The sequence below is a fragment of the Crocuta crocuta genome, unplaced genomic scaffold, assembly GCF_008692635.1.
Source record: "Crocuta crocuta isolate KB4526 unplaced genomic scaffold, BGI_CrCroc_1.0 scaffold90, whole genome shotgun sequence".
NCBI classification, from domain to species: Eukaryota; Metazoa; Chordata; class Mammalia; order Carnivora; family Hyaenidae; genus Crocuta; species Crocuta crocuta.
The window spans coordinates 4,888,525-4,904,718 of record NW_027527449.1 but is presented as its reverse complement, the minus strand read 5'-3'; the positions used below and the strand labels follow the sequence as shown (position 1 = coordinate 4,904,718).

Below are 16,194 nucleotides of genomic sequence, written 5' to 3'. Positions count from 1 at the left end.
CCAGGATATACTGCTGTCGACACAGAGATAAAACAGTGGAAATAATCTCAGAAGGAACCTGCATGGCATTATGGAAGTAAAACGGAAAGGTGTGTCATTTCCACGAGAGCTGACCCAAACGCAGCCTCCTGTGCCATCGATGGCAGAGGTCTGAGACTGGTCACCGTGTGTGGTGGTGACAGGCCTCCGGTCCTCCTGCCAGACCCCTGCTCAGATGTCTGCTCGGCTGCTCCCTTTTCCCAGGGCCCCTCGGACAGCCATCTGGTCTTAGCCTTGCTTCCCTGAAGCCAGCAGTTGGCCCCAGCTGAATGCTTTAGGTTGGCAAGTCCCGCCCTTCCGTTCTTTCAGCGCCCACGGAGCAGCTCCTCCACAGGGGCCCCCGCAGGGCGGCGCGGGTGTGCGTGCGAGGCCTTTTCTTTTCAACACTGTCTTCTGACGGCTCACGTGTCTGTGTCTTCTCACAGGGTAGTGATGGTGCCCGGAAATCCGCGCTCCTGGAGACCGATGAACCCTTGGTGTATTTCTACGAAGATGTCAGAACCATGTACGAGGGTTTCCAGAGGGGCATCCAGGTGTCAAGTAAGCATTTGCTGGATTTGTGTGACGCGTGCTCAACGGCTCCCATTCAGAACAGTGGTCTTTCTGGAGAAAGGCGTCTTTGCTCCGTCTAACACCTGTTTCCACCTGTTCGGGTGTCCCTGTCTCCTCCCGTAACGTCCCCAGAGCGAGCTCCGAAGCGCGCCAGCCCCTCTAGCTGATCCCCTGGCAGAGCGGGGCCCGTGGTCGCGTATGTTTTCCGCATGTCCCGTATGCTGTCACACTTGTGTTAGCTCGTCGTGGGCTCTGACGTATCCTGAGGTACAGAGACCTGTTTAATTGGGCCCAGTCCAACATTTTCAAGCTCACTTGAGCGTGAGACCCATAGTTTCGGAAATAAGCAGACATCCCAGGGAGGCAGCGTTCCCTGAGACGCGTCGCAAGTGCTGGCTCGCGGGCCTACGCCCCGTTAGTAGCGGTGGCCCAGGGGACCGTGTGCTGTGTGGCACCTGCGTGCCCTTCCAGCCTCTCTCCCTTCCAGGCTCCGTGTGCACTTGCCTCACGTCACCCTGAACTCCTTGCCAAACCAGGACCCCTTCCTTCTCCTCACCCCACACCTTTGCGCATTTGTTTTTACCCTGACCGGAAAGCCGCTTCGTTCCTGCCTCCAGCCCCTGGCGCTTGCTGTATGCTGACTAAGCCTGTAAAGCTCGTATTGCTTTCTTTCACCTTTTCTGTAAAACCTTCCTGTTGCCTTGTTTTCACCTCCTGCCTCCAGCTGGAGATGCCTGCTTTCCCCAGCAACTTGTGCCTATTTCTGTAACAGGCATTTACCTGCCCATCTGTCCCACTAGCCAGTGCTCCTTGAACAGGGCAGCTGTCTCCTCTCTCGGCACCGGCACACAGTAGGTGCTCCGTGAACGCGTCCTCAGCGATGGAGACGGGACTCCCTGCTTCCCCCTCCCCGCTTTTTGTTTCAGCCTCTTCGTTTCGGCTCGTCCCAGGTTACTCTCCAGAAATGGCCTTTGGGATCCACACGTTTGTTGTTTAAATCGTTTGGTGGTTAGCTTTTATTTTTCTACTGCTCACTAGACTGTCGCCTCCTGCCGGTCCGGGGCTGCGTGCTATTGCTGTCTCTGTCCCCACAACGTGTTGCGTGTGGTATGTGCTCAGGAGGGGCCATGGTTTTCACCCGATACTCGTGAAACTGATTGCGCTGATGTGCTTTCGCCCCGCTGTTCCTGTGGCAGATTCATTAGGCCCCACGATAAAGGGACAGCAAGTAATTTATGAACTTCTTCAAAGTTAGGGGCAGGGGCAGGGTTTGTCCGTGATAGTACATATCCGTAAGGGACAGCAGCCTAACATAAGGCCACATCAAAATATTTATATGTGTGTGTATGTATGTGCAGGTACATAGTGTGAGCAACCTTTACCACTACCACAAAGGCATCTGTGTAAAGGTTTCTACGGTTTTCCCACTGTTAGCAGAGAATGACTTCCTCTAGGCAATGTGATGACTTACATTCCACTCTGACTCTCCTCTCCTCTCAAGACGGTAACTTTTAATTTTTTTTCTTACCTTCCTCTACTTGGAAAATGAAGGTCTTACATGAATGTTTCAGAGAAGTTGAAGAAAACTAAGTTCAGTCTTCTTCACCGCTACCGAAGAAGGAAAGTAAACTGCGGGTTACTTTTGCCTTTTTATTTTTTTCTAGAGGAGCTTTTTATTCTAGAAGCTTTAATTTTCTCGACTACCCTAAGATTAAGCCTTGATAGGAGAGCAAAAGCGAGCCTCTAGGTAAGGAACTTAGGAGTCTGTTGAATGACGGGAGGAGCGAGCCGGCCTGGAGACTTTAAGCCTCGTCTTTGCGGGCCGCACGCAGGGAGCCGCTTCCCAGGGGCCCTCTGCCTGTGAACCAGCGGATTCTCGTCCCCAGCCGCGCTGCAGCAGCACCTGGGGGACTTTTAAAAACCACTAAGGCCCAGGCCCCATCCCTGTCCAGTTACATCAAAAATTTTGTTAGTAGGGCCTGGGTATAATATCTTTTTTTAAGTTCCATGTCCTGGTGCTGGGGTCCTGTTTTTTCTGTAAAGGGCCAGACGGTAAATCTGGTCGGCTTTTAGGGCCATACAGTCTCCGTTAGGACGGCTCAGCTGCAGTCTTACGTAGTACGGAAGTGAACGAGCAAGGCTGGGCTCCAATAAAACTGTTATTTACAATAACAGGTGGCAGGCTTGATTGAGCTCCTGCCTACAGATGGCCAGTGCCTGTTCCCAAAGAATAAAATAACATTATTTCACATGGCAAATGTCTGCAAACAACTTCTGATGGACCTTGTGCTGTCCAGCGAGGTCTTTATTACAGTCCCTGTGAACTGAAGCGCGTCTGAGAATAAGGCCCTCTATGCGCTTTCTGTTTGCATCAGGGCTGCTGTAGAGAGAGTCAGGAAGCCAGGGTGGAGCAGAGAACTTGTCTCCCCATGCTCACGACTGACCCGTATGCGCAGCACCCTTTTCTTCGCTAGTGGGGGGACTCTGTGTGATAGGTACAGCGTATCGGGGCTGTCCCTGGGGCCGTGCTCCGCTGTCCCTCCCTCTTCCTCCAGGCCCCCAGGCCAAATCGGAACACCTGAACTGCCACTCAAGCCTGGAATGGGGAAGCCAGATAGGTTATAGTCACCAGGCAGAAATGCAAGCACCCCATTCAGAGGGGAGGTGACAAAACAGTCTGTAGAAGAAGCCGTGCAGGCACACAGATGGTGGTAGAACCCGTGTTTCTAGTTAAGGAACATTCTGGTACATGGTCAACTCTGATCATCTGAACATGGCAGCTTTTTGCTGGGGGGAGGGGGTGGAGTGGACATGGTTTTCCTTCCACAACCACAAACTGAGCGTAGAGTTAGCTAGGGGTTAATCTGTAGAAAGAAACTTGCACAATTCCAAATATAAATCACTTGAATGATATTTATTACTGTGCTAGCCCTTAGCGGGAATAATTAATACCGGGTTTTCTTTCTTCCTGTTTATTCAGTACCTGGGTTAGAATCAGGACACATCCTGATATCTCTTTCTTTCTTTTTTTTTTTTTTTTTAAACATTCATTTTATTTTTGAGAGAGAGAGTGTGCATGAGTAGGGGGAAGGGCAGAGAGATAGGGAGAGAGAATCCTGAACAGGCTCTGCGCTGTCAGTGCAGAGCCCCACGTAGGGCTCAGTCCCACAAACAGAGATGGTGACCTGAGCCAAAATCAAGAGTCAGATACTTAACCAGCAGAGCCACCCAAGTGCATCCATCCTGATTTTCTTAACTTTCGCTTTTATAAATACTCCCTTATTTTCTCTCATTTTGCATCTTTTCTTCATTTTTGTTGCTTTGCAATTAGGACTTCACCCGTGTAAATAAAGTCCAGGTCATCGGAATTTGGGCATTTAAGAATCATATTTTCCTTTTTACATTCTGAGTTAGAATGCTTTAAATTTAGAAATTTTGAGAGATTCTTTTGAAAACCTACACCAGAATTTCTTTACCATTCAGCTACTGACTCCTTTCTAAACCAACAAGGTACTGAAGAAGAATTCACAAACTGGGTGTCCTTAAAAATTGTATTTGCCTTATATCCTCTCATTTTTTCCTCTTCTCCCACCCCATTTAAGAAACAAAATAGAAACAAACAAAAAATCAGACCAGAACCCAGGGAGAACACATTTCCGACCTGAACTCATTATTTCTAATCTAGGGACAAAAATCTATCTACCTGATCCTTTGTAGGATGGAGCATAAATTAGAATGTTGATGCATGTCAAGCCCATTTTTTCTTTTTTCTTTTTTCAGATAATGGCCCTTGTTTAGGCTCTCGGAAGCCAGACCAGCCCTATGAATGGCTTTCCTACAAAGAGGTGAGTTTTCTGGCTCTGTGGGTCCTTGTGCAAGGGTGCCACTGAAATACGTCAGCGCTCAGAGCCGCTGTGAGGGCTGGAGGGTCGCTACCGAGTCCCGGTGCTGCGCTAGCCCAAAGCCTTGGGGTCAGCGCACAGTGTGCAAAGGGAGAAGTCTTCCACAGCCATTTGGGAAAAAACTGGTTAAGGAACTTCATTGGTGGTTCATAAGCACTTGATTGTTGAACTTACAATGGATGCGTTGTGGAGTTGAACTTAATTTTAAGATAACGTGCTAGAAGTGTGCTCTGAGTCCATGGGGGAATAGAATTTCTCCTCTGCCTTGAGGGGTGCTAGAGATATTTAGAAGCCCCAGTAGAGAGTAACCCTCTCCTGTTATAGATGAGGAAGATGTACGCCAGGAAAGGATGGGCCTCGCCTAACGTCACAAGCTGGTTAGGGACAGAAAGAGGACCAGAAGTGAGGCCCACGCCTTCTGGTACAGGGCTCTTTGGTGCATCGTATAAACCTGACCAACTTGGGGCTGCTGTGGCACTGAGCCCCGGGGCAGCCCATGCAAGCATGTTCGGAGGTGATACCTGTGTACTGTATGGACACAGAGGAGGCTGGGATTGGGCGTATTTCTGTTTATTCCTGTCCCTCTGCAGTCCTGCTGACCCGCAGCTATAGCTGCTTCAGTAGTTTCCGCTGGCCAGGAGGGAGCAGAGCAGGAAGACGCTGCTTCTTATTTTGATCATGTTCGCAAGACATCTCGATGGCCCCGCTTCACCCCGGGAGGCAGGACCCCCAGACGCACGGGAGCCGCTCGTCAGTTTCTGCTGCCTTTTGTTTCCAGCACAGCTGTCCAGGAAGCGGCTCCCTGCTGTAGGGGCAGGCCATCCTGTGGCGTTCACGAAGCCAAGTGAACTTCCTCCTTCCACGTTTGGCAGGTGTGCTCTGGAGTGCGTATGTGACGGGGGTTGTCACGAGGAGCCACAAAGCCGGCTCGGGAATAGCGCTCGCCGGCCCTCCCTAGACTGAGCCGCACACCACCTTGTCTTCCCTTCCCTCATCTGAAGGGCAGTGAGATGCGGAAGGCTTGGCTTGGGTATCTCTTGACAGCGAGCCAAGAGGCAGAACAGCTTGGTGGACCTAGTTCTTGTGGAAGGAGGGATGAGATGTGTGGCCCAGGGGACCAGAGGGATTTCACCGCTTTTGTTTTGCCTTTCCAGAGCCCAAATAAAATGCTGCCAAGGTCCCTTATTTTCACAAGGGGTGTAGAAACAGTTGTGCGTGTGTGTTGGACACGTAACGTTGTGTGGTGGTGTTCAGGCCTCCCGGAACGCACAGGTGCGGTGTGGATTAACTCTGCTAGAGGCTGGCTGGAAGGCGTAAGACACATCCGTTGCAGATTGGACTTCTCGAGGCAGACTGAAAATCACTGCAGTTCCTGGAGGTGTTCATCTGCGTGTTCTACCTTTCAGCCAGAGGCCAGTGAAGATATAAAACGAGATAAAACAGAAGCCAACTTTGGATTTGTACACTTTTCGCTAGCTTAGTGGCTCTGTCCTTTGCGGGGCTGGGAACCCCGTGAGGTTTTCTGAGGGAAGGTATGGAGCCTCTTTCTGGAGATATAAATGCACGCACGTGAGCGTAGGAAGCTCTGCAAACCACAGCATTTCACGGGTTCCCATCCCGTACGTGCACGCAGAGGTTGTGAAACAGGCTGGGATCTGAAGATGGAAACAATAAGCATATTCATGTCGTTCTTGCTATCTCCTCACCTGGCAGCTCTCATTCCCATAGGCAGAGCGAGGTGGCACTGTGTGCCAGGGCAAACGGGTTCTGGGCAGGCACGGCTGTGGCTTTATTCCCTATGGGCATGGGTGGGGATTCACAGTGCTCTCGGGAGCTCAGCAACTGAGAATAAAGAAAACAATTCCAGGGGCGCCTGGGTGGCTCAGTCAGGTAAGCGTCCGACTTCGGCTCAGGTCATGATCTCACGGTTCGTGGGTTCGAGCCCCGCATCAGGCTCTGTGCTAACAGCTCGGAGCCTGGAGCCTGCTTCAGATTCTGTGTCTCCCTCTCTCTGCTCCTCCCCCACTCAAGCTCTGTCTCTCTGTCTCTCAAAATAAATAAATAAACATTTTTTAAAAATAGAAAAGAATGCCAAATTTTAAGATGAAAAAAATGTCTTAGTAGTTAATTTGGGGTAGGAATGGGGAGAGGATGTGGGCAGGCTTATAATCCTACCTAATTATTATGAGACTATCTATTTTTATAATATAAATAATAAATAATAATATTTTATAATAAATAATAATATTTATTATTTACTTTACTTAAAATTGTTACAAGTTTTCTGCAGGTGGCCCCCAAACTTGCTATTTCTGTATTTATAGCAAATGACAAGTTTGGGCTGCTTTGCTGCTCTTTATAAATGCAAGTTATTTTTATTATTCTACATCCTTGTATTACTTTTATTATTCTATGAAACTAAAGTATGAAATAGAAATGTGTGTAAGAAGCCCAGGTATCCCGTGACCTCTGACCTGCAGCGTTGGAATCAATTCCCCGGCTTTGCAGAAGGAGCCCTGTGACCACTGCCCCTAATAGTGAGATCCGGTGAAGTCAGCCTCGTGTGTTACACAAATGTAGGGCTAAGGGAGCCCCATTCGCTCCTGCCCTCCTTCCCCGTGCGGCGCGCTTGCTGCCCGAGGTAGTAGACCCGGCCGGCCGACACTCCACTGAGCCTTGTTCCCTGGGTTGAGTCTGACATGGTTCCTGATGATGTCCCTCCCTGTTTCAGGTTGAGGACAAGTCAGAGTGCATGGGCTCAGCGCTGATCCAGAAGGGCTTCAAGACCGCGCCAGATCAGTACATTGGCATCTTTTCTCAGAACAGACCTGAGGTATTGACTGTTAGACACCAAATGTATGTGGTTTTGAGAGTTCGCACCTGTAAGAGCCAACTGGAGTTCATACAGACCTTTGCTTGGGACCCGATTTTGTGCTCTGATGTCTACTGAGAATATGTGTCTGTTACTCCTTAGAAAGTTACACATGTAAAAACCCAAGCCGGGGACTCCTTGGCCTTTCGGTGGAAAAAAAATATATATCCATGTATGATTATTGCTTTTTGTTTTTTTTTAACCAGGTCCCAAACAAAAACTAACCAAGATGTTACTAGAACAAATAACTAACAAAGACTCCTCTTACCTTAAGGCTTACCTCTGTGATTAGAAAAAGAGCATCAATAAATTCTAGAGAAACTTGGATACATTTTTGTCAGTAGCGGACTCCCCTCTTTGCTTTCTGAAAAGTAGGAGCTTTCCCTCTGAGCGGGTTATAAAGTTTAAAATACCATAGGCAGTGGGGAAAACGCCTCACCGTGAGTCAGCCTCAGTGTGGACACGCAGCCTGTGTGGCTGTTGTCAAAGCCTGTGCGTGGTGATTCTGTAAACCCTTGCATTCAGGTCAGTTTGAAAGAGAAGCTCTTTTGGAATTGTTGCATATATATTATATAAATGCGTATTATATATATATAACACACATATTACAGCGTTAGTAAATAGATCGGTGGCATAACTTGGCTTGGAAAAATTCAAGCACCAGGCTCGAAGAAATTGAATTGGTTCTTGTGTCTAAAAGACATGTTGGCCCAGTCACTGTGCTACTGACCATTGTATAAATTAGGCTGGTTTCCTAGAGTTTTATGTACTGGTAAGGGGTAAACAGCATTTTCCACAGCCAGACTATGACTAGGCTCATGGAACTTAGTTTCTTTCATTTTAAGTGAAATCCATTCAAGTGAAGACATCCCAGATTTTGGCGTTAGTGAAATTTTTCACTGAATCTGTGACTAGGACACGTACTCCTTACTTCATAGGATAAGCTCCTTCCTATATTTATCAGTTAGTTTAATAAATGTTTATGGAGCACCTACTATGTGCCAGGCACCACAAGGCACCAAAGCACAACAGTGATTTGGATCCTTCTCGTAAGGTACCACGTGAGGGAAGACCAGCCCATAAGGTGATGCTCTTTCTTTTTTNATGACCTGAGCCAAAGTCGGACGCTTAACCGACTGAGCCACCCAGGCGCCCCAGGTGATGCTTTTTCTGTAGCCTGGTAAGCACAGACACAGGGAAAAGGGTTATGGGAGCTCAGTCAAGGAGGACTTCCTGGAGGTGGCCTCCCAGTAGAGTCGTGAAGGATATGAGAGTGGGGAAGCCAAGAGAGGGTCAGGAGCAACCACAGGTTTGCATGAAGCAGCATGTCTGTGTGGGAGATTGAGGGATTTTACTCTGGTAGAGCTTGAGGAACAGGGAAGACAGGGCCGCGTGTCCCACGTGGGCCCTGCTGAGGGGCTTGGGCCTGCCCTCCCTGTTGCTAGTTTGAAACTGGTGCCAGGAAAGAAAAAGGAAGACAGCTGCCCTGGGCCCAGTGACCACAAGGGGGGCGTGCTGCCTGTCCACGGCGGCTGTGCCTTGATCTGCGCCGTGGCCGCGTGTCAGGTGCTGCAGATTCGAGAACTGCAGCTGGAAACGAGACGCCGCCAAGGACTGTCAGTGACAGGCTGGTCTTGCCTTGTTTGCCTCGCAGGCAGATTAGTTGCCACATGGCTGATGAGTTAGAGGCGAGGAGAGCAGTCACTGTTCTGGGGAGATTTTGCCAGAACGTTTCTCCCGTTAGGCATTAGGTGTGTCCCTCCTTCCCCAGTTCCCAGGTCTTACTGCACACGGAGGCCAGGTTGATCTTCTCAGACCCCAGGGCCTCTGTCGCCGAGAAGCCCTCGGTGGCCACGCGTTACCTGGGGGCGGAGCCAGGCCGCTGCACAGGCGCAGGCCTGCTGCAGGCCGCCTCTAACCCTGCCTGCTCGGACAGCCCGAGGGCTCACTGCCCTCCCCCTGCTTTCCATCGCGCAGCCCCCGCACTGGAGTCTCCGTGCCGTTTTCTCCATGTGTCCAAACCGTGCTGCCCTTGCAAAGGGCGGACTCAGTCATGTGCCCCGCAGACGTGGGCCACCCCCAACTCCCTCGTGCCTGAGCCCTCCACTGGCTCGTAGGGTTAATTATCTTCTCGCATCTTTGCCTCGATTCTTCCGGCATATTGCACTGTCCTTCTAAGAAGGGGGCAGTGTTTTTGTTCCCATCACGAATCCAACCACGGTGCCTGGCACACAGGAGTAGACACATAAATGTTAATTTTGCCACATCCATTGTTTCCACTTTGAGTCTTTGTAGAGTGTTCTGCTTGGAGTGGTTCCGGAATGACCTCTCGTTTTCTCTCTCTGACCTTTACTGTTCATTTAGTGGGTGATCATTGAACAGGGATGCTTTGCTTACTCGATGGTGACCGTCCCCCTCTATGATACACTCGGAGCCGAAGCAATCACCTACATAATCAACAAAGGTATGTCTGCGGTCTCCAGGTTGGGCCCTGACCTAGTTATCAGTTAGATTTGGTGGCTTTACATTTGACTGTATTTGATTTGATAGGGATTTTATGTTTAAATGTACATCTGTCTTCCTATTCAAAGACTGTAAGTCCTTAAAATAGTCTGGTGTCAGATATTGTACAGTCAAGCTTTTTAATATCTCAGAGCTCATTCTTCATTGTATCTCTTCGTTCCCAGCTGAACTCTCGCTAGTTTTTGTGGACAAGCCAGATAAGGCTAACGTACTATTAGAAGGTGTAGAAAATAAGTTAACACCAGGCCTTAAAACCATAGTCATCATGGACTCCTATGGCATCGATCTGTTGGAACGAGGCAAAAGGTGCGGCGTGGAAATCACCAGTATGAAGGCGATGGAGGTAAGTTATCCTACCCACTTCTCTGGCAGGCGTCCCGGAGGCCAGTTTGACTCACGTGTGGTGTCCAGTGCAGTCACACCATCCTAGCTGTGGTCGGCATCTCCACAACCCATAAAAGACATAGGGTGGAAATTCCTTCCTCATTACCGGAAAGAAGGATTCTACATGCACGCCCGAGTGTGAATCCATCACATCTTATAAAAAGCACTCTCATAAAACAAGTTGCAGTGCTCACACATTTATTCTAGAGCACTGACCAGCCATACCAGTAAATGGTAGAAACGTGAATTTCTTTTTTTTCCCTTAATGTTTATTTATTTTTGAGAGAGAGTACCTGGGGAGGAGGGGCAGAGAGAGAAGGACAGAGGATTCAAACTGAGCTCTGTGCTGACAGCAGTGAGCTCAGTGTGGGGCTTGATCTCACAAACTGCGAGATCATGACCTTAGCCGGAGTGGGATGAGTAACCGACTGAGCCACCCAAGTGCCCCAGAAATGTGAATTTCTGATTCAGATGGAGATTTAAGTTTTTATATTCTTTTTAGGCTTTAATGCCATTTCCTTAATGATTTGCTTCTAAAACAGAGCCAGCTATAGAAATCTGCCTCATTATTCTTATTCCCAAATTGCTTTTGTAGCATCCTGGTGGATTTCCAGCATAGATGTTTGATTTGGTTTATTTTTATATTAAATTTCTTGTGACTCACCTTAGTTAAAACTTTAAAGGTAACCATTCTAGGAAAATGGATGCGACCCATATTGAAATTGGTTGTTTGACATCACATCATGTAAAAAGCTGATTCTCCCAGTTGGATTAGAGTTTAATCCAGAGAAGCTGGTTAGAGGAGGATCTTGTCAGGTACACATCACAGGAATATGCCGTTCTTCTGAAAATGTTATAAATATTTTCCTGGAACTGTTATAAATAGGGTTTCAAATTTTACTTACAGTTCTCCTTCTACAAGGAATTGGAGGCTATAAACAAGAATCTGTATAATACCTTTCCAGAGGAACTTAGCAGCCATAGAGAAATTAATTTGTTCTAACAGAGACTTCTGGCTCACATGTATACAGAGACATGCACAGTAGCATAGATGCTGAGTCCATAAGAATGGGTGTTTTTAACTAGCTTTTTACCTAGCATTTCTGTGCATTTGTTAATTTCACTTATGATCACCTTCACTTATGATCACCATTCACAATAATGTAACCCTTTTCCTCCATCTTTCCTTCTTTTCCCTAACCCACCACACAAACATGCACACACACAAGCACACACCCACAGGAATTTTTTGGTATTTTTTTATTTTTCTATGATGAAATAATTTTAAGATTAAAAAATTTAGGTAAGTGAAGATTGCAACGTAAAGGTAATATTAAAGGCTTTATTTGTAAAATACATTGTTTTACACTTCCCTGTGTCATATGATTCATACTTGGTTTTTAAAATTTTGTAAGCAAAAGATTAAGTAATTTTTAAGAAGGGAATTTAACATTGGCCTTATGGTTGATCATATGATCAAGTTTATATTGATATATATTTTAATAGGATCAAAAAGAGAAATATTGGTATTTGGAGTTTTTGCTTTTTGGGGATATTTTATTATGAAAATTTTCAAACATGCAAATAAGAACAGTGCAAAGTACCAAGAATTGTATAGTAGACTGACGTATACCGACCAAACATCTGCAGCTAATGTTTTAATATATTTGCTCTATCATATATTCACGTATCACTCTGTTCTTCTATTCATTCATTGTCTTTTTTTAATGCATTTTCATTAAGTTGGAGATTTTATTGTCCTCAAATACTTCACTCTGCTATTCATTAACTAGAATTCAGGCTTTCTTCCAGGCAAGGTTTTTTGTTTTGTTTTGTTTTGTTTTGTTTTGTTTTGGCATTTGGAGCCTGAAGATGGCAATTTGTTTATTTTTATGGTTGCTGTACTCTTTTCTACATGGTATCATTATACAGGTTTGAGGCTGTGAACTTTCCTGGCATAGAAGGCACTAATTTTAATCATGTGCATTCCCGATAAATTAAAAGCCAAATTGCATGTAACTATGGCTTTGTTGTGCTTAATATCAGTTTTTAAAGAATTAGAGATCTCAAGAAGTTATGTAAGAATGTTGAACAGATGAGTGGAGATTTGGGTCTGATAAAGATTACTTTTTAAAAAAAAGGAATTATCATTGTTTTAGCTCCTGGATGTATTCTGTTTGGACGTCATTGTTCCTGTTTTTAATCAGCAGTTTATTAAACATAAAATTTAAAATGTAACTAAGATTAAAAATGGTTTGGGGGCACCTGGATGGCTCAGTCAGTTAGGCATCTGGCTCTTGATTTCAGCTCAGGTCATGATCTCACAGGTCATGGGCTCGAGCCCTCCACTGGGCTCTTCCCTGACAGTGTGGAACCTGCCTTAGATTCTCCCTCTCTCTCCCTCCCTCTCTGCCCCTCCCCTGTTTGTGTGCTATCTCTCTTTCTCTCTCTCAAAGTAAATAAATAAAATATTTTTTAAAAGTGTATGCTGGGCAGAAGCTTACTGAGCCCTGAGCACACTCACCGAATTACCATGTTATTCCAGCATGCTCACTCCATCTGCTCATTCAAGCTGTTCCGTTTTAATAGGAAAAGAATATAAACAGTTCATTAAAGAAAGTAATAGCTAATTGAAGTGGCCACTGAACTCCATGCAGTGAACTGAACAACATGAAAGTGAACCCCTGGTGGTGACTGGGAGCCCGCTGCTGGGAGATGCATCCTCAGAAACGAGCGTGCCGTTCTCATGTCCATCTGACAGTGCTCTTCCGTGTTCTCTCATGGACTGTGTTATTATTATCTTTTTAAGTTTGTTTATTTCGAGAGAGAAAGAAAAGGAGAGAAGTGGGGAGGGGCAGAGAGAGAGAGAATCCCAAGCAGGCTCTGCACGTGCAGAGCCTGACACTGGACTCGAACCCACAAACCGTGAGATTGTAACCAGAGTCGAAATTAAGAGTCAGGTGCTCAACCAGCTGAGCCACCTGGGTGCCCCATGTCAAGGACGGTTTTATAATCCGAGGTTCCCACATGTTTTATCTACTCCATGTGGGAAGTAGAGCTACTTGAGCCTGTAGCATTTGACCCTGCAGAGAGGCCGGTGAGCTGGTCGTCCAGAGCTGCACGAGCACGCGTCAGTGCTGTGGCTTCAGGAAGGCCCAGAGCACCTGCAGTCCGTGGGTCATGCTTATGGCTTGGTTTTGGCGAGGAGCTGACCATAAAAGGTATGGGAATATGGATAAGAAATCCATCGTAAAAATCTCTTGATTCCCGTCTTTTGAATAAATCCTGTTTCAAAGGCCAGTCCTAACACCATTTCTGCAGTTTTATATGAGAGAAGACAACTGGAAAATGGCTCCTTTTTAAAAAAATTTTTTAATGTTTATTTATTTTTGAGAGAGACAGACAGAACATGAGTGGAGGAGGGGCAGAGAGAGAGGGAGACACAGAATCTGAAACAGGCTCCAGGCTCTGAGCTGTCAGCACAGAGCCCGACACGGGGCTCAAACTCATGAACCGTGAGATCATGACCTGAGCTGAAGTCGGGCGCTTAAATGACTGAGCCACCCAGGTGTCCCAGAAAATGGCTTAGAACGATGCATAAATATGTCACTTTAGGTTAAATAACGTTGTCAGTTTCTTTCATTTGAAACAGACACTGTCTTTGAGGCAGCTCTGAGCAAGTCCCACTGTAAAGTCAACATGAAGTGACTTGATGTTACCTTATTCTTTACATTTTGAAAATGTTTCAAGATTTCTTTTTCTCTTCTCCTAAGGACCTGGGAAGAGCCAATAGACAGAGGCCTAAGGTGAGCACACAATGTCAGCCCTGCTAAGCCCTTCTGATATCTAGTCTCTGAGACTAGTGGGAATCTTGGGAATTAGCATATGGCTTATAGTTTCTTTTCTGTTCTGACTTATACCACCTTTGGTTTTGTTTGTTTGTTTGTTTGTTTGTTTCGTTATTTTTAATGTGCTCTAGCCACCAGCGCCTGAAGATCTTGCAGTGATTTGTTTCACCAGTGGAACTACAGGTAAATTTTGAAATGCGGTTGTGTCTAAGAGGTATCTGGAGGTGTGTATTCCCTGCCCCCTTTCTTGGGTGACTGACAGGTGACTTAGTTGAACTACAGATGGACTGAAGTCAGAGGAGACAGAAGTGGTCCGAGTGCAGTGCCCTTGTCGCCCTGTCAGACATTCTCAGAATCTGAGCGCCTTGTGTATCTCCTCAGACATTTATTGAAGGCAACAGTAGATCCACCCATTTCCTGGGACAAGCCAACATTTAAGTTCCAGAAATAAAATTCCCACGTTTTCTCCTCTTACCGCTACACACGCCCTGTAAAACTCACCGTATTACTACAGGTTGTTTAAGACAAGAGGTTTCATGTAGAGCACTGCACATTGTTCAGGGGCTTAATGTCATTTAAAGTCATCCAGCAGTTGGCTTTCACGGCTGCACCTAACACCAGAAGCATTTGAGGCCCCAGTTATACAGGGTTCTGGGCTTCCTTAATTCCTGTCATTTGGGGATGGTGTTTCTTTAATGTGGTTTCTACTCATGTGTGTCCCTCAGGCAACCCCAAAGGAGCCCTGATCACTCATCAAAATATAATGAGTGATTGTTCAGCTTTTGTGAAGATAACAGAGGTAAGCTTTTGGGATGTCGCCATCTTTCTTCGTGCTGGGTGGTTGGCACTAGGCCTCAGTGATGAAAGGGTTTTGTGGTTGCACCACCACAGTGGCCCGTGCGGTGCTTGGAGCGCTGTTTGACATGGAGGTGAGGTCTGAGCTTTAATACGGTCTCAGATTACCCTCTCTCGGATAGCTTTCACTCCAAGCCTCATCTCCAGCTCCTGCTTGTGACCGTTAAGCTGAATTGACAGAAGTTATTACAACTTTTCTGTAGTAAAACTTCATGTGGATACTGCCCTGTATAAATGTTTCCAGGAAAGGGCCAAGAAAAAATGTCTCCCTTGTGCTCCCATCCTGATGTGGGGAAAATAATTTCTTCAAGTGGACAGTGAAATGTTAAATACTGTGGAAGGCTTTTGAGTTACTGTTATTTATTGCAGTTGATCTGACTTCCATTGTTTGAAAAAGATTGAAACCTTGATCTTCAGTTGGTTTCCCGTTGTCTTAAAGTTTGCCTTCCAAGTGTCCGGGTCTGCAGGGCATAACACAACAGCACTGGCTGAGTGACTTAAACAACAGACATTTGTTTTCTCACAGTTCTAGAGGCTGGAAGTCCATGGTCAAGGTGTCAACAAACTGGGTTTCTGGTGAGGGCTCTGCCTGGCCTCCTCACGGGGTCCCCGCATGGCCTTTCCTCTTTGTGCACACAGACAATGAGACCGGTTTCTGGCGTTTCTTCCTCTGCTTTCAAGGGCACCAGCCCTATTGGGTCCCCTTCCTTTATAATCTCACTTAACCTGAATTACCTCCCCAAGGGCTCCATCTGCAAATCCAGTCCCTAGCACCAAGGGTATATTTCAAACTTGCCTTTTAAAAACAAGTACTTACTGAGCAATACCATGCCTTTCCCGCATACCCTTGGCACATTTCACTTACTTTGCTCTTGCGGTCTCTGGGAAGGTTGTGTAGGCCCTGATTTTTGTGACAGCAGCCTGTGCTTAATGGTTTTGGGGAGTGTGCATCTTTGGTGGCTGGAGAAGGTCAGTCTCTTACCTACACTCACACTTCCTTAGTCCCCAGTACCTTTTTCAACATATAACTTTGTAAGCAGAATTCAATGTTTAGTACCTCATCCACGTGGAATTTTAATTTCCTAAGTAGCCTTCAAATAAAACTTGAAACAGGCTCGTGGCTTATTGAGGCAAATGATTACACACTTTGTTTAAAATTAATTATACTCTCAGGGGCATTCACAACTTTGTAAAACTTCTTATCTTTCTAAAAGCCCTT

At 46.4% G+C, this 16,194-nt stretch overlaps 1 protein-coding gene across 6 annotated transcripts in view; it reads left to right on the top strand.

Moving 5' to 3' along the window:
• Positions 1–16,194, top strand: part of ACSL1 (acyl-CoA synthetase long chain family member 1) — a 66,379-nt gene that overhangs the window by 34,396 nt on the left and 15,789 nt on the right. For all 6 annotated transcript variants that reach the window (XR_013334670.1, XR_013334671.1, XM_077762208.1 and 3 more), the window contains exons 3-10: positions 465–579; positions 4,372–4,436; positions 7,225–7,326; positions 9,730–9,829; positions 10,053–10,231; positions 14,046–14,078; positions 14,252–14,303; positions 14,846–14,919. Coding sequence is in view for 4 of the 6 variants with exons in the window: in XM_077762208.1 (XP_077618334.1) it covers positions 465–579; positions 4,372–4,436; positions 7,225–7,326; positions 9,730–9,829; positions 10,053–10,231; positions 14,046–14,078; positions 14,252–14,303; positions 14,846–14,919 (720 nt within the window). In the remaining 2 variants the exon portion in view is untranslated. The remainder of the gene's footprint in view (positions 1–464; positions 580–4,371; positions 4,437–7,224; positions 7,327–9,729; positions 9,830–10,052; positions 10,232–14,045; positions 14,079–14,251; positions 14,304–14,845; positions 14,920–16,194) is intronic.